This window comes from Eschrichtius robustus, chromosome 5 (assembly GCF_028021215.1).
Source record: "Eschrichtius robustus isolate mEscRob2 chromosome 5, mEscRob2.pri, whole genome shotgun sequence".
In the NCBI taxonomy this organism is placed as follows: Eukaryota; Metazoa; Chordata; class Mammalia; order Artiodactyla; family Eschrichtiidae; genus Eschrichtius; species Eschrichtius robustus.
In genome coordinates this window covers 19,674,552-19,691,345 of record NC_090828.1, presented here as the reverse complement: position 1 = coordinate 19,691,345, position 16,794 = coordinate 19,674,552, and the positions used below count along the sequence as shown (strand labels likewise).

The window sequence follows — 16,794 nt, the reverse complement described above, 5'->3', positions numbered from 1 at the left end:
TCTTTATGTCCCCTACGCATTTTTCTGTTGGGTTATTGATCTTCTCAATTTCTTCATATACTAGGGAGATTAGCCCTTTTTCTGTGATAAGAATTGCAAATATTTTTTCCAGTTAGTCGTTAGACTTTGTGGGTTGTTTTTGTTGTTGTTTTGTTTTGTTTTTTCCCCATGCAGAACTTTATTTTCACGTAGTTAAATTGATCAACCTCTTATGGCTTCCAGATTTTGAGTCATAGTTAGAAACTCCGTCCCTACTGCAAGGTTATAAAGAAGTTTACCTGTATTATTTTCCTGGTGTTTTTATAGTTTCATATTTTACACATAAATCTTATTACCTGTGTGGAGTTTCTCTTGGTACATGGTATGAAAGGTGGATACATCTTTTTTTCTAAGTGGCTACCCACTGGTCCCAGCAGCAATTATTTAAAAGCCCATGTTTACACTACTGATTTTAAGATGCTGCCTTTATCATATACTAAATTTCTGTGTATATTTGGGTTTATTCTAAACTTCCTGTGGTCAGTTGTGCTTTGATGGAGGAAAGAAATAGTATTGTGAAGCTCAAAAGACATCCCAGCTGGAGGCAGTATTGCTGATACATACGTAACAAGGACACTAAGGAAAAGAGAGCTGCTGGTTGGTGGGTTGATTGGCTTTTAAGTGTTATGTAAGAGAGAAAACCAAGGAGAAACATGAGATTGCCTAAAGGATAGCCCCAAATCAGAAGTATATTGTTAACCAAGTCTGAAATGTTTGAAATGTATCACTTTCCATATACAGAACTGTTGAAATACTGCCAAGTCACCACAGGCTTACAAATACTCCAGCTGGTTGTGAATGCCACGTGTACCAGTGAACTAGAGCCTTCAGGAAGCTTACTAAACACAAGAAAATACTGGCGGGCAGTTATTATCTGTTCTGTTTCCCCACCCCGAGGCTAAAGAGGAAAACTGATAGAAGTTAGAAAACCTCCCAACCCAGTTGCAGAATGAGAGGTATTTTCTAGAGAAGGGCAATCTCAGAAGCTTTGCTTTAAGAATTTCCATTTTGAATGATCTTGGATCCTTCCCTCCCTCTCCAAGTATTTTTCCTTTGGGGAACAAAATTCAAAGGGGAGCTAACCTAACCCAGTGATGTTAATTTATTTCCCACCAACCTTTAGAAGCCACGCAGTGAGCTCAGGAGGCAGGGTGGTGAAACAGGCGAGATCCCAGACTGGGCATTAGACCCCCTCAGGTGTTATCCTTCCTCATTTACTGAAGGCTTGCTGATCAGTGTGTATTCTCCTACCTGCAAAAGGAAACATAGTCCCTGCTCCTTTACAGTGTCCTGACACTGACACTGAAGTCAGCTAGGGTAGAGGTGCTTTCTTTCATTCAGCAAGCCATGTGCTAGACAGCCTCTTTGAAGGGCAGAGGACTACATACAGAGATGAATAAAAGCAGGATCCTTGGCTTGAGGAACTTACAACCTGGTGGGCAAGGCAGATGCATTAATGAATAGTAAAGTATCACAGTAGAGGTCTGTAGAAAAGAATGGGAACCCCGAGGGGAGAGCAGCCAGCTACCCCCCGGCTATTGGAGATAGCGTTATAGAAGAGGTCATATCTGAGCAGCAGTAGAAGAGCGTTGCAGACCAAATGGCTGCTGTATAACATGCTTTGAGTATACTCATAAAACTCAGAGACCTTGGAAAGCCTTTGGTTCCATCCTTCTGCCATCACTCAGAGAATTTGGATCCTCGGTTTTACTGGCATTGCTGGAAAATCTAGTCCTGTTCTTGCAGATCTGGGTTGAGACAGGGATGCCTTGTATCACTTGTCTATTTACACAGGAATGTATGGATTGGGAAAGCTTGAGATGTGGAGATTAGAACATGGAAGGAATGGCCTGGTTTTTACTTCCTTAGGCATTTTTCTGTAGTTTGGTGAGGGTGGATACATTTTGTCAAGGGTGAGCTCTTACGCAGGGTGGTGGTGATTTCATCCACGGCCATTCTAGAGCGAGAATCAAAAGTCGGACTTCCAATTCTCATGTCACACAGTCTCCTTTTCTCAGTGAACACTAAGACAGCTCAACTTCTTTAACACTGTTGTCTTCTCCCAAGAAGGGCTTTAAATTTGGTCTAAAGTTCTCATTGATGAATTCTAAACAGTAACAGGGTCTAAGTTACCTCAGTGAAACAAGACTTGTGCAAAGGCTCAGACCCCAGAGAAAGCATAGTATTCATGAAACTGGAAGAAGTGGAGGTGGGGTGAGAGGAGGAATAAAAAATTGGTCAGCTCATAAGGGGCTTTGTGTGCAACGGTTAAATGAGTTAAGGCTTCAACTCGAAGTCTTTTTTTTTGGCTGCGTGGGGACTACTCTTCGTTGCGGTACGCAGGCTTCTCATTGTGGTGGGTTCTCTTGTTGCGGAACACGGGCTCTGGCACCGGGCTTCAGTAGTTGCAGCACTCGGGCTCAGTAGTTGCGGCACACAGGCCCTAGAGCACACGGGCTTCAGTAGTTGCGGCTCATGGGCTTAGTTGCTCTGCGGCATGTGGGATCTTCCTGGATCAGGGATTGAACCCATGTCCCCTGCATTGGCAGGCGGATTCTCAAGCACTGCACCACCAGGGAAGTCCCCAACTTGAAGTCTTAATCAAGGTAAAGCTTGGGTTCCATTCACCCAGAAATTTTCTTAATTTCCTGAAAAATGTAACCTCTTTTCATGTTAAATCAAAAGAGACTAGCAAGCAGTAGTCATTATCCTGAATGTAATCTGGTTCTCCCAGTGCTTTGCAATTTGTTGTCTGTTTAGTCTCAGAAGTAATTTTATCACCTATGTTCTTCCAAAACAAGAGAAAGGCAAAAGGATTAACAGTGCTTTTCCACACTCATTGAAGATCGGACTTGTTAAGTACTTTGTGATCTCTCCTCTGAATCTGAAGTGCATTGATAGCAGCCAGCACTTGTAATATTTCACATTAGGTGTAGTTTATTTTTAGCCTCTGCTGGTCAGAGGGCTCAGAGGTCACACTCATAGGGCACACCCTGGAGCGTAAGTTGCCATTCATCTCACACCAGATTCTCTTCTGGTTGCTTTTTGCTTCCTCCTGGCAGGAGTTCAAAGAAGGACGCAGAGCCAGCCACACAGCCCCACAGGTCCTCTTTAGCCACAGGGAACCTCCTCTAGAGCTGAAAGACACCGATGCCGCCGTGGGCGACAACATCGGCTACATTACCTTCGGTGAGCGGGGCGGGTGGCTGCGTTTGCGCACCTTGGTGGGTTCATAACTGCAGTTGAAGTGGTTAAGGGGGGTGGGGGCGAAAGCAGGCATATCGATCGTTCCTGTTGCCGCTGCCATGACTGTAGGAGGCGTGCCACGGGACACTAGTACAGGTCGAGTGCTATTTTTATACAGTAATCATTTTCCATTTTTCCTAAATCCTAAGGAAAAAAGGGTAGCCTGTGATATCAAGTGTGAGGAGTTAGGGCCATATAAGCATTGCTAAGCAGCTGGGTGGGAATACTGTGTCCTCTGGCGTTTCCTGGTTTTTTGCTTATTAGACCAGAGCGCCAGCCATGATTCACTTACTCCACTTTCCCCCTGAAAAAATTCACGTGCTCCCGTCTCACAGTTGCTTCAGCCGAGGGGGCTGGCTCATCGTTACAGCTGACGGTTTAGGATCGCAGCTTGTTCACCCACTGCCCCAGATGCCACTAAAATGTCCCCCTTTCTGGAGTTTTCTTTAATTCACCTCAGTGCTGAAGGTGCACCAGTTTATCGAAGATGAGCGAGTTGATTTACCAGGTTTCATTAAATCTAAGATACGTTGTTTTTTCATGTTCCTCTCTGAGTTTGGCACACAGCTCACAATTCGCAGCCTGCCACAGTTTAATTTGGCAGCATCTCTCTTTATGGTACCTAAACTGATGGTAAACTTAACAGTCGTTAGCATCTCAGGACCTCTGCAATGTAGTTATCTCCTGGCCTGGTGCTCTTTTCTCTCAGGGCAAGCTGACACAGGGGTCCCACCCTTGCTTATGAGGCATTCCTTTTCATTTCAACAAACCTTTATACTCGAGGATTTTGCTTATGGTGAGACCACTGAGTAGAGTGGCTACAGAAGGTAGAGAGGACTCCAAGGAGCCAGCAGGAGAGGTGTGCGGGTCGGCCCAGGCGCAGGGCTGAGTGCCTGCCTGCACAGGGCTCCCGGGGGTTGGCGGCAGGAGGGGCTTTTCTCAGCCCCCAGCCGAAGCAGCTCCTCCTGCCCATCCTCATCAAGGGCGCTCAGATCCTTCTCCCTTCCTGTTTGGTTTTCACCACAGACTACGTGACCCTCTGGGGATCTAGTTTCTCTGAAGACTTACTCTGCTTCAGCACCAAGGACCGAGGACAGGCAGGCTTTGTTCTCTAATCCTGATTGCCCCACAATCCGCCCAGGTAGCCAGCAGTGTCATCCTCCAAAGGGGCTGCTGAGCTGCAGAGGCAGGAGCTCGTAGGTGTGTGGCAGACGGCGTAGATTTCACAGTGCACAGCCAGAGAATCCAGACCCGGAATGAATGCCCGGGCCAAGCCCTTTCCCTGAGGAGCTCTGGTTTTCGACCATGATCGCCTCCATTGGCACTCACTGGCAGGAAACCCCGACAAAGCCCAGGCATAATGAGATGAGTGGACGGTCCTTAAGGAGGGAGAGATGGAGCTGACTGTAGGCTGCTGGTCTTCCCGCCCTTTGGCATTGGTGTTATTAGACCCTGACGCCTTGCCTGTCCCCCCCTCCCCGCCCAGTGCTGTTCCCTCGCCACACCAACGCCAGTGCTCGAGACAACACCATCAACCTGATCCACACATTCCGGGACTACCTGCACTACCACATCAAGTGCTCAAAGGTGAGTGAGAGCAGCTGCAGCGCCTCAGTGTCCTGCGCTCTGCGTCATTCTCTCCGCCAGGGCTGATGCCATAGAAAGTCGTCTCTGTAGTCCAGGCTGTTGCTGTGACCTCTTGTAGGTGGTTCTCGAGGCTTCAAGAAATCATGGCCTTTCTCCATCTCTCACTCACCCTTCCCCATAGCAGAGAGGTGAATATATGCTTCCTTGCATGGCCCTGTGTCAACCCTAGGGTGGATGTTCCCAGACCTTCCTGATAATTTCTGCTAATTAGAGCAAAGCTGTCTTTCTAGAAGATGACTCTGCTTCAGTACCCATTGTGTTTGCCTCCAGGCCTATATTCACACACGTATGCGGGCAAAAACATCTGACTTCCTCAAGGTGCTGAACCGTGCACGCCCAGATGCTGAGAAAAAAGAAATGAAAACAATCACGTGAGTCGCACCGTCCTGCAGAAGGACCACCTTCCTCTCCTAAGCTCACCAAGAAGGAGGTAGCGGTGTCGGTGGCCCAGGTGTCTGGGCAGTAGCTGCATGTGAGGCAGACAGGGTTGGGCCTGTAGCTGCCCAGCAGACTAAAGATGGGACACACAGGTTTTCGCTTCTCAGTGGGTTTCCTTGTTTCTACATCTTTATGAGCGAGGAGAGTGGCAGCTAGGATAAAACACAGAGGGACCTTTTTACTGACATCAGCTGTGTTCTCTTTGGGCCTGAGTTGAGGGGCCAGTCTTGTCCTTCTCAGGGTCTTCTTGGAGAAATGAAGTAATTTGCTTAAGGACATTTAGTTGAGTAAATAGGCCTGGAACCACTCCTGACTGTTCTTTTTCCTGGTCCACTTCGTGGCAGGAATTTTACATGGAGAGGAAGTTAACCTTTATCAGGGATGGAGATGATGAGAGCCCTAAATGGTGTGAAGCTCTGCATGCAGGAGGCCAGCATGGTCTGAGGCCTGGGGATTTGGGTCTGTGCCAGGTGCCGGATCTTGGGTCCCCCTCTGGTGAAGTTTAGGCAGTCCTGTTCTCCAGATAGGGTAATAAGTGCTGATCTGCTGTCTATTGTGCCCACTGAATTAAAAATCTTGAGGTGAACTAAGCCTAGCCACAACCCTCACAGCCAGTGCATTTGCCAACACCCCGTAATCTTGGGGGTAACCTTCAGTAGGTATGGTGTGCCTAGGGCTTCAGGCTCCTTCCCCTGGCCTCTTCTACCAAGCTAGTTTCTGCTGCCATTCAACAGGATGAGAGAGGTGTCTGACTCTTGGTTGCCTGCGTAGAGGGTTTGTAATCTCAGACATTTATACAGAACAAGTTCAGTCACCCCTTCCTTCTTTAGGCTTTAGAGGCTGCCTGTCTCTCGTTAGGAAATTGGTACCAAAGGCCTTTCTCTGTAATAGCTCCGCCCACTGCCCAGAGCCAGCGGAGTGTTCAGGCCACAGCTCAATCCTCTGCTTAGAGAGAGCTGTCCACATGTCATGGCAGTATCATTCCTTCTACTGTGGCATAGCCACAGATGCCAGCTTCGTGGCATACCCTAAAATAGGCAGAACTCACAAGGTGGGGAGGCAGAAGGGTGTGTGCCCTGGGGCACGCACGCTCTCGCTGCCCTGCAGAACCTTGCCTCCGTCCTGGAGTTTACAGGTCCCCCTTTCCCTGCTTGCTTCTCTCACCCACACCACTTTGGTGACGTTGAGTGTGAGGCAGCCAATTTTGTGCCACTTTCAAGGCCCAGTGAAGAGACAGGCAGTTCAGTAGAGGCCAGGAGGTGAGCCAGCAGAAGGCAGCCTGACCTGGCCAGCCTGTCGCCCACCGAACAGGAAGGCTGGGCATCATGAGCTGCCTGTCCATTCAGGAGAAGGGCCCACCAGGCGGCCACCACCCAGTGTCTCCCTGCAGGGCTTCTCCCCTGCCCTGTTAACACAGCCAGCAGCGGTCTTGGGGGGTCATTGCAAAGCAAGTGCAATGGACAGAGGGCAGGGACAATTCCCTGTCTCGATGGGGGACTGGGAAAAGATGAATCCTTGAAATGAGCAAATTGTCCATAAACCTCCTTCCTGGAGCTTAGGAGGAGCAGCTTTGCCTTTTTCTGTCTTGTGACGTCTTTGGCAGAGGTGGGCCCCAGAAAGGAGAAGGGCGAGGTAAACAACTGCATCCACCCTGAAAACCAGATTGTGTTCCCAAGGGGTGGGCAGGAGAAGCCAGGACCCCTGCCCTGCTGTGTGAGGTTTCAGAACCCAGAGCAGCATGAAGGCGCGTGGCGGGTTAGAGAGAGGTGTCCACGTGTCATGGCAGTATCATTCCTTCTACTGTGGCATAGCCACAGATGCCAGCTTCGTGGCATACCCTAAAATAGGCAGGTTCTGCTATGATCAGAAGCCAGCCATCAGCACCCCACAGAACTCTGCCTGAATTGAATACACGTGAGCTTTTTATTGGGGAATGGATAACAAAATATTTTAGTTTCATTTTGGGTTGGATGAGATGTTCAGGGCAGGAAAGTTTTAGCCCCTGTATTTTTGCCTCAGTTTCCCATAGTTCTCAGCTCTAGCTTCCAGGCTGCTTTACCAAATGCGCACCCCCTATCTTTGGGAACCAGCCTGTTCCCAAAGCTGGCTATTCTGGGGAAAAACTGGGTGGAACAGGACACCCCAGCTCAGGAACCTTAAGTCAGGCAAGTGTTCTGTGGCTGAGTGTAGTCACCACATGACAGCACGAAGCGCCTTTAACCGTGGAAGTTTGGAGGGTTGCTTCTTTGAACGTCCTGCCCCCATGGTGAAAGATTTAAGGAACTGCTGTCTGCTAGCCCGAAAAGGTATAAACTGTGTAGGAGGACCCTAAAGTCTTTACTCGGAAGAGGGTTGAGCCCAGTCTGAAATGCAAATAGGTCTAGGCCACCCAGAAATTGTGGGCAGGTGATTCTCCTGTCTAACTTGGTACATTTACTGTCCTCGTGGGCTTATTAGCACAGGTATTACTTGGTTCCCCGAGGTATTCAATAGGGAGGAAGAGCTGATGAGACATTTCTGTGAAAGCTGGACCTTAGCCCATGCCTGGAATTCCTACATACCTCTGCCTGAGGAACTTTACCACCTCGTGTTTGCTGTCTCTTCCGGGACCCCATTCCTAGCCCAGAGCATGGGGTGGACGGAAAGGTGAACAGAAACCAGCCTTCACACTTACTCTCTGCTTTTGAAGGGGGAAGACGTTTTCATCCCGCTAACTCTTGGGAACAGGAAGAGGAAGCGACTGGCAACTGAAGGCTGGAACACTTGCTACTGGATAATCGTAGCTTTTAATGTTGCACCTCTTCAGGTTCTTAAGGGATTCTCCGTTTTGGTTCCATTTTGTACACGTTTGGAAAATAATCTGCAAAAACGAGCTGTGCTTGCAAGGACTTCATGGTTCCCAAGAATTTAAAAAAAAGGAAAAAAAAGAATTCCACTTGATCAACTTAATTCCTTTTCTTAATCTTCCCTCCCTCACTCCCCTTCCCCTCCCCCTCTTTTCCAAGCTGTTTTGCTTTGCAGTATGTTACTGGTAATGAGTTGCAGGATAATGCAATCTTAACTTGTTTTCTCCTAAGTATTTGAGTTCAGAACTCCTGTATCTAAAGAAACACGGTTGGGGTCATTAATAAAGAAAATCTTTCTATCTTACACGAGAATTCACTGGGTTTCTGGACTGTGAGTCCAAACAAGAGAGGAAGAGGGATGAAGGGCGCACCAGTACTGCCCTTGAACCTGCAAACCTGCACTGGAAAAGCTTAGGTTCGGGAGCCCCCCCCCCGCCCCCAGCCTCCCTGTAGAGGAGAGAATGGCTCACTGGTAAGCTCTTAGTTGGCATTTCTGAGTAAACTTAAACATGCTCACTGTAAAGCTTGGTTACTAAGTCTGTCCATCTGTGGCCAAGAAGCTCGCAGGACAGTGACAGGCACTTTATAATGTGTTTTCTGGTGAAGTCTTTTATCTTGAATAATGTATAACGTTTCCCCAAATGTGTTTCATGGTGTGTGTGGTTCTGCAGGTCATTGTGGGTCTAATGCAAACTACTGGGCACAGTTTCTTTGTCGCACAAGAGCCCAATAGCCTGGCACTCCACAAAACTCACTGTGGGAGATGCTTACCTAATGAACAGGACAGAGCCTAGTGAGGTAGCCTGCTGTCCCCACTGATCCCTAAAATACAATTGGTTCAGAAAGTTTGCTTGGTAAAGAAAAGAACTTTAGGGGCACCTGAAATGGTCTAAGGGTGACCCTAATGGTTTCTACCTTCTTGCTTCCCCTTTTAACTTGTCTCCATCAAGTTCAGTGTGTTTCAAACTGGTTTGAGACTGTTAATGAATTGCGAAATGTCCTGACGTTTTTATTTCCTAAACTATTGTGAGATAATTGTACATTCACTGCAGTTGTAAGAAATAGTACAGAAATTCTGTAGTACAGTATCACAGCCAGGAAGTTGACATTGACACAGTCCCAGCCTTGCTCGGATTTCACCAGTTTTGCATACACTCATTTGTGTGTGTGTGTGTGTGTTGTGTTTTCCGTGCATTTTTTTTCACGTGTGACTTCATCAACGTTTTTAAAAAATAGAATAGTATATATATACTAATCAGAATGCGTCACTCCTATTAAGGGTAAGTACTGATTTTGAAATACATTTTAATTATAGACATGTTGACTAGATTGTAAAAATGTCTTTTTACTGTGGGTCATGGTCAGATTTAAAAGCAACAGGTCATTTAGTCATCCTGGCTTCGTTTTACTCAGGATCAGTTACGTTCCCATCCCCTCAACAAATATGTGCCCCGGAGAGTGCTGTCCCCTTGGTGGGGCTGACCATGACTTTCAGTGGAGAGAGTCCACCGCATCGAGTCTTCCCAGTGTTTTCCTGGGATGTGGCACCTCATCACCTACTTCTGGTGGATGGAAAACTGGGCTAAACTAGATCTATTGAGAGACGGTGACATAGATGTGTTCTGTACCCCAGGAGCTATTGTGAAGGGGTTTGCAAGGGTAATTTTGGCCAGAAGTTGTTTTTGCTGTCCTGCTGACTTTAGAACATAACTCCTTAGTAAGTTGGAACTCACTGTATTTTGCCAATAATGGGGATCAGATTTCTGAAAAGTGCTGTAAATGGCAAAACCAAAGTTGCTTAGAAAATATGGAGTTAGGAGAAAAGGAGGCATTAAATATTTTTTAATAAACCCGAAGGAATTGTCTTAATTCCAAGACTTTGTCAGCATAAAAACCCATGCTGGTGAAAACCCCTCTCCAGACTTGCTCCTTTGTCTTCATCTATTTCCAGGGCACACTTAACTCTTTCTCAAGGACCCTCCGTCCCCTTTGTGGACAAAGGTGCACTGTAACTTCAGCCAAAGCCCATAGAATTGTAGGAGGAGGGAGGTCTCAAGCTGAGGGTCGGCATGCTGAGAGAATGTGGGCGTCGAAAAACGAGATCTAGTCTCAATTGCTGCTGATTTGCTGCCTTACCCTAAAGGTCCATACCTGGGAGGTATAGATGAGCTGGGATATAAGCTGGAGAGGTGGAAACTGTGTTTAAGACAGACCTGGGTTTAAATCCATGTTCCACCACTTAATAGCTATGTGACTGGGTAAATTTCTTAATCTGAGCCCCAATGGCCTCATCTTTGGTTGGACATGACACCACCTATTTCACAGGGCTCTTAAAAGGAATAGAGAACAGAAAATAAGTGCCTATCACATTGTAGGCATTTATAATGCCTATAATTATCATTGATAACACCGTCTAATAAATCTTAGTTACATTCTTGTACTCTTAAGAGGATCAGAGTGGCAGGACTGCTGAGAGGCCAAGTCCAGCATAAACCAAGGTCATTCTGCCTTGGGGTTTTTCAGGTCCTCACCAAAAACGGTGATATTTTTCACTGTTTGGTGGCCCTCAAACTGCAGTGTGGGTTGAGAAGGGTGTTGGTGGGAATCTCCAAGTCTGGATAAAGTGCGACCTGGGCAAGCTAAGAACCAGGAGCTTGATGGAAAAGCAAATAAGACTGTAACAGGAAGTGGAGGTGTGGAACCGGAGGACATGAAGTTGAAGCCAGGAAGAGGAAGTAATGCCAGCTGCTGCGTCAGCCCTTCAACCCAGAGCTGATACTTGACAGTTACCATTTCAGTTCCCTTCAGTCTCATTCGAAGTAGGCCTGATGGACCCTCGTCCCAGCAGCTACAGAGGCCTAAGACCAAAGCCTGGGTCGCCTCGGGGGGCTATTTTGATTTCAAGCAATGCTGCCCCCTTCTGGGGATTGCTAAAAGCACTGCAATTTGTGTGACTCCGAGGGAGACTTGAAGTATCTGTCGTTTAGGCCTGACAGGAAGGACCGGAGTTTCCTCTGCCCATATAGATGACTTTAAAGTCTTCCTGAAGCCCGGATCCTGGCCAGACTTGGTCACAGGACTGTCCCCAGAGCCCTTCAGAGGCTCCCAAGGGCCCCTCTGCTGTAGCCTATGGGGAGCCACCCAGTGCCCCTTTGCCTCTGTTCACCCAGGCGGTGAGTACCCCCAGCCCTCACCACCCAGTGCCAGACACCCAGGGTCGACAGACAAACTTCCAGGAGAATGGGGTGCACGAAGGAGACCCAGGTGGGTCTCCTGCCACAGTCCAGATTGGGCACCGTGATACAGGCTCTACCTGAGAGGAGAACAGGGACTGAGGTGGGGAACTCTAGGGCCCACAGATCCGCTGGGTGGAGCATCTGAAAACTGCCTGCACCAGAGCCCTCCTGTGGGTGAAGGAGAGAAGGCTGGGGATAAGTCAGTCCCAGGGACTGATGGAACAGAGAGGAACTAGATGATCCAATAAGGAGGAAACAGGGCTGAGCTGAGGACAGAACCCAGGCTCCCCGGCTCCGGCTCCCGAACTTGTTCTTTACACGTCATCCCACACACACTGTTTAGACAGAGTAGCGAAGAAGAAACACAGACATCCTGGATCCTGCAGGGAGGAGGCCAGGGCTGGGAACAGAAGGAGGTCTGTTTATTCCTGGCAATCCAATATCGGAGGGGGCCCACTCCCACTTCTGTCAAGGCCCCAGGCTGAACTCTCCCAGAGCCTCTGACTTCTGCACCACCAGATACCACGGGGCTGAGAGCCGTCCACTGGAACGCAGCATCCTCCCACGCACCAGCTCCCCTGAGGCTGGGTTTGAGGCTGGGTGCTTTCCTCTTCCCAGTTTTTGTCCCAACAGAGGTCCTTCTCTCCAGGACTCCTGACTGCTGTGCAGGGTTGGCAGAGCTAGACCTCTCAGGCCTCCAGCCCTTCAGGCCCAGGTCTACCCGAGAGAGCACAGAAGACCCCTTGCTCCGTCTACAAGGAGGTTTTTCCTAATGTCTAAACTCCAGCTTTCTTGCTGCAGTTTTAACCTGTTCCCTCCCATTTCAGGCCTCAAGAGAGTGTAACTGCTTCTCTCCCTCACCCCAAAGCCTCACTTGACACAAGCTGGAAATTGGGACTTCCTAGCCTTGAACTTGCCCTTCCTCTCACTCTACCTAGTTTCTTGTGTTTCCCTGTGGAGTGAAAGTGTCATTCCCCTCTTGCTTTTCACAGGCTCTCTATCAGCCTTTCTCAATGGAATTCTCAGAGGAGACAGGTGGCTGGAGGGAAGGGACGTGCAGAGAAGGCCAGAATTCCCTTTCATTGAGTGCTTCTGTGCCGAGCACTGACCCAAGTCCTTATCACACATTTTCTTTTTTTTTTTTTTTTTTTTTTTGGCTGCACTGCGCAGCATGCAGTATCCCAACCGCGAGGGATCCAACCTGTGCCCCCTGCAGTGGAAGCGCAGAGTCTTAACCACTAGACTGCCAAAGTCCCGCACACGTTTTCTCATATAGTCTCACAATAGGTGAATACAATATGAGCCCCATTTTGCAGATGAGGAAATTAAGGTAAGAGAACTTTAATAATTTACTCAAGTTTACACAGCCAAAAAGATAGGATCCAAAAAGGATTCTGAGATTTAAACCCAGGCTTTCGGATTCCAGCACTGGCTCATGCCTCTTAGTCATCATGGAGGAGGGAAGAAGGGAATCACTTGTTGAGAACCCTCGCCCGTTAGGTGTCAGGTACTGGGATGTATGCAGTTACATGTTATCCCATGGTATTCCCCACAACAACACTGACAGGTGGTTTTCCTTGTTTCCATTTTACAGGTGAGAAAATTGAGGCCCAGAGGTAGCTTGCCCCAAGTCACACCCCCAGAGCTATTTGTGCCTCATAGCCCAGAACGTGACTCACAAAGTAGTTGAGAAAAGTGTGGAATGACCCCAGATTCTGGAAGGCAAGCCTGGCTTTATAAGCTGAAATTCCCTACCAGGTGATAGGAAGGGTGGGCAGTGAAGATTCTCATATTCCAAACATCCCCCCCCACCACCACCACCATCAGACACACACCACTATGCGGACTGGCAGAATTACAGAGGTGAACGCGCTGTCGGCTGGCCACTCCAGGGGTTTAAGGCTCATAAAATGTAAATATATGAGCTGGGAAGTGGGGAAGGTAGACTAAATCATTGCTCACTAGCTGGAATGCATTTCTCAGATTAGCTAAGCAGTAGCAGGCCAGAGGGCTCCAAGCTGGGTGACCTGCCTTCTTGGTGGCAAGCTATGGCCAGTGGCTGGAGAGGGGGCCACTGGTACAGGAGGGTAAGGAGGGGGCACTGGAGAAAGGGGAGGAAGGCCTCCCAGTACTGCAGCTCAGGGTGTGCCAGGTCCCACCCCCCAGAGGCGGGGCCAGGCTGATCCCCGCCAGCCTCAGCTCCATCCTTCCAGGAACCCAGGCGAGGGCAGAGCCAGGGCAGTGGAGAGCCGGGGCCCTGCTGTCCCCGCACAGTGGAGGTACCATGCCCTCACCGGTCAGGACACCAGACATCGCCAGAAGCCCTGCAGTGCTGGCTGCGGCAACTCCCTGACACTCAGAGGAAAGCCCAGGCTGGGGGAGCAACACCTGTCCCCCACAGCCATGTGAGTAGCTACCCCCCTCTCCCCCTTCCCCACCCGGCCCCCGGGGCCACACCTGGAGACCTCGGCCCCAGATCCTGCAGAGGCCATTGCACCCAGCCCGAGCCACCAGAGCCTCCGGGTTGTGCGGGTCACACAGCCAGCATACCCATAAGACTGCTGGGAAGTCGCCCTGGCGGCTGACCCTGCCTTTCTCGCTGCTCTGTTGGAGGTAGGGTGGGAGACTCACTCCAGTGAAGAGCTGGGAGCTCCAGCCCATGACTCCAGAGTCCAGTTTTGAAGTAACGGATTCTGAGGTCTCCTGGGGTTTAATAAAGTTGACAGTGCAGAGATGAAGGGGAACAGAAACTGGAGGGCCGCTGGAGAGGCAAAGATGTTCCCAGCGGACGGCACTGGGGGAGGTTGAGGAAGAAGAAACAGAAGCTGAGGGTAAAGGGGTGCAGCAGCTTGGGGGACCTGAGGGGAGCTGGGGATAGAAGGCGCAACATCTCCTTCTCTCAGGGTGGCCATGGGGCCCTCTGATCCTCTGACCCGGGGGAGGGGGCAAGTAGGAATCCTTTCCTTCTTGACTTTAATCCTAGCAACAGCGGCTGCTCCCCTTGACAGAAGCAGGAGTTCCCACAGGGCCCAGGACCCCTCCCCTGTCCCCCATCCCTATGATGTGGCAGTGGGGACAGGGCATGGGAGGACTGGGACAGGTCAGAGCCACAGAGAGGCCAGGCCCTGCCCAGCGGCTCCTCCTCCCTCTCTGGGCTCGCTTCAGCCCTCTGCCGCTGGCATCTGCACATTCACTGCCAACCCTCCCCCCTCCCAGCAACTCCTCCCCTCCTCCAGTTCCCAGGAAAGGCCCTGTTGCTAGAGTGGTAGGGACGCGTCAAGTTTATGGGCTGGAAGTCCTACCCGGAGGCTGCTCACTGAGGTGTAACTGGTGACAAGGCGGATGGAGGGGAGGTGCAAGGGACCCGGCAACCCCTTGCTGCCACCCATTGCCCTGGCCTCGTCACTAACTCAGTGAGCCCTGCCTCAAGGGTGACTTCTGCCCCTACCTCCACCCCGAATCCTTAGCAACCTACCACCTCTTAATGCCTGGGTGCCGACCAGCCTGCGAGCATCTGAAGACAGGGACCGCCCTCCTTCATTTAGCACCCACCCCGAGTCCCTTGTCCCGGCTCTGGCCCCAGCCCGAAGGAGGCCATCACCTGTTGACTGGCCAGAGGACCACTACACAACCAGCCAGACCCTATCCTATCCTTTCAGCTAATTTGTTAGAGGCCTCACCTGGTGGAGGCAGGGATGGTCAAAATGCTTTGGGGATGGGTGGGTCCACTTTTCAGCCTAAACAGAGGCATAAACACAGCTGCCCAGAGAGGACCAGACAGATAACAGAAATGGGCGAAGGGCTGGGTGGGGACTGTGGGAGCTGTCTGAAGGCAGCCGCCACTCGACTCCAGCTGGCTGCTACCCTACAGGCAGGACCTGATTTTTTTTAAGCCAAAAATATGAATGTTTATGTAAATTTTAATTGGCAATTCATTGGGGGAAAAACGTGTTATCAGCAAGCAGGATATGGCCCACAGTCTGTTGGTCTGCAACCTCTGGATTAATGTGCAGCCTTGCCGGGAGGACAGTGACCTGCAGCCCCACCCTAACTCCCGTCGCCCCATCTTCCATCTAGGCATGCCCACTGCTGCTCCAGGCCTCCCCCGTCCCCAGGCCCAAGATGACACCCAACAGCACCAGGGAGATGCCCAGCCCCATTCCCGCAGGGGCCCTGGGGCTCTACCTGGCCCTGGCAAGCCTCATCGTCGCTGCCAACATGTTCCTGGCCCTGGGCATCGCCAGGGACCACCGCCTGCGCAGCCCACCCGCTGGCTGCTTCTTCCTGAGCCTGCTGCTGGCCGGGCTGCTCACCGGGCTGGCGCTGCCCGCGCTGCCAGGCCTGTGGAACCAGAGCCGCCGGGGCTACTGGTCCTGCCTCTTCCTCTACTTGGCTCCCAATTTCTCCTTCCTCTCCCTGCTTGCCAACCTCCTGCTGGTGCACGGGGAGCGCTACATGGCAGTGCTGCGGCCTCTGCGGCCCCGCGGGAGCACCCGGACGGCCCTGCTCCTCACCTGGGCTGGCCCCCTGCTCTTTGCCAGCCTGCCTGCCCTGGGCTGGAACCACTGGGCCCCTGGGGCCAACTGCAGCTCCCAGGCTGTCTTCCCAGCCCCCTACCTCTACCTCGAAGTCTATGGGCTCCTGCTGCCCGCCGTGGGCGCTGCCGCCCTCCTCTCGGTCCGCGTGCTGGCCACCGCCCGCCGTCAGCTGCAGGACATCTGCCGGCTGGAGCGGGCCGTGTGCCGCGGCGCGCCCTCGGCCCTGGCCCGCGCCCTCACCTGGCGGCAGGCCAGGGCACAGGCTGGAGCCACGCTGCTCTTCGGGCTGTGCTGGGGGCCCTACGTGGCCACCCTGCTCCTCTCCGTCCTGGCCTATGAGCAGCGCCCGCCGCTGGGGCCTGGAACTCTGCTGTCCCTCATCTCCCTGGGCAGCGCCAGTGCGGCGGCCGTGCCCGTGGCCATGGGGCTGGGTGATCAGCGCTACACGGCCCCCTGGAGGGCGGCCGCCCAGAGGTGGCTCCAGGTGCTGCGGGGAAGACCCCAGGGCAGTCCTGGACCCAGCCCTGCCTACCACACCAGCAACCAAAGCAGCATGGACCTCGACTTGAACTAGAGGAAGGGCCTCTGCTCGTTCCTACTAGAAGCATCCATCCATCTTGGCCACCAAGCCCATCTCCACTTACCCCCACACCTCTGGATCAGAGACCCTGCCCCTATATGACCCCACCCTGACTGAATAAAGCTCCCCTGGCTCCCAGCTTATGGTTATCTCATTCCATATCTTAGCGAGGGAGGGACAGGTGAGCAGCTGCAGAAAGAACCTAGAGGATCCAGGGAGATTCC

The 16,794-nt window shown here is 51.2% G+C and overlaps 2 protein-coding genes across 2 annotated transcripts in view; both read left to right on the top strand.

Annotated features, from left to right (window-relative positions):
• The window catches only part of ARPC2 (actin related protein 2/3 complex subunit 2), a 29,976-nt gene extending 21,456 nt beyond the window's left edge, over positions 1 to 8,520 (top strand). Inside the window, exons 8-11 of the mRNA XM_068544476.1 lie at positions 3,102 to 3,228; positions 4,772 to 4,872; positions 5,203 to 5,303; positions 8,060 to 8,520. Of these exons, the coding sequence (XP_068400577.1) occupies positions 3,102 to 3,228; positions 4,772 to 4,872; positions 5,203 to 5,303; positions 8,060 to 8,084 (354 nt within the window). The 3' untranslated portion in view covers positions 8,085 to 8,520. The remainder of the gene's footprint in view (positions 1 to 3,101; positions 3,229 to 4,771; positions 4,873 to 5,202; positions 5,304 to 8,059) is intronic.
• Positions 8,521 to 13,683: 5,163 nt separating this feature from the next.
• Positions 13,684 to 16,690, top strand: GPBAR1 (G protein-coupled bile acid receptor 1). Its single transcript, XM_068544475.1, has 2 exons — positions 13,684 to 13,857; positions 15,530 to 16,690. Exon 2 carries the CDS (start codon positions 15,575 to 15,577, stop codon positions 16,562 to 16,564), a length of 990 nt encoding a protein of 329 aa, XP_068400576.1. The 5' UTR covers positions 13,684 to 13,857; positions 15,530 to 15,574; the 3' UTR covers positions 16,565 to 16,690.
• Positions 16,691 to 16,794: the final 104 nt, after the last annotated feature.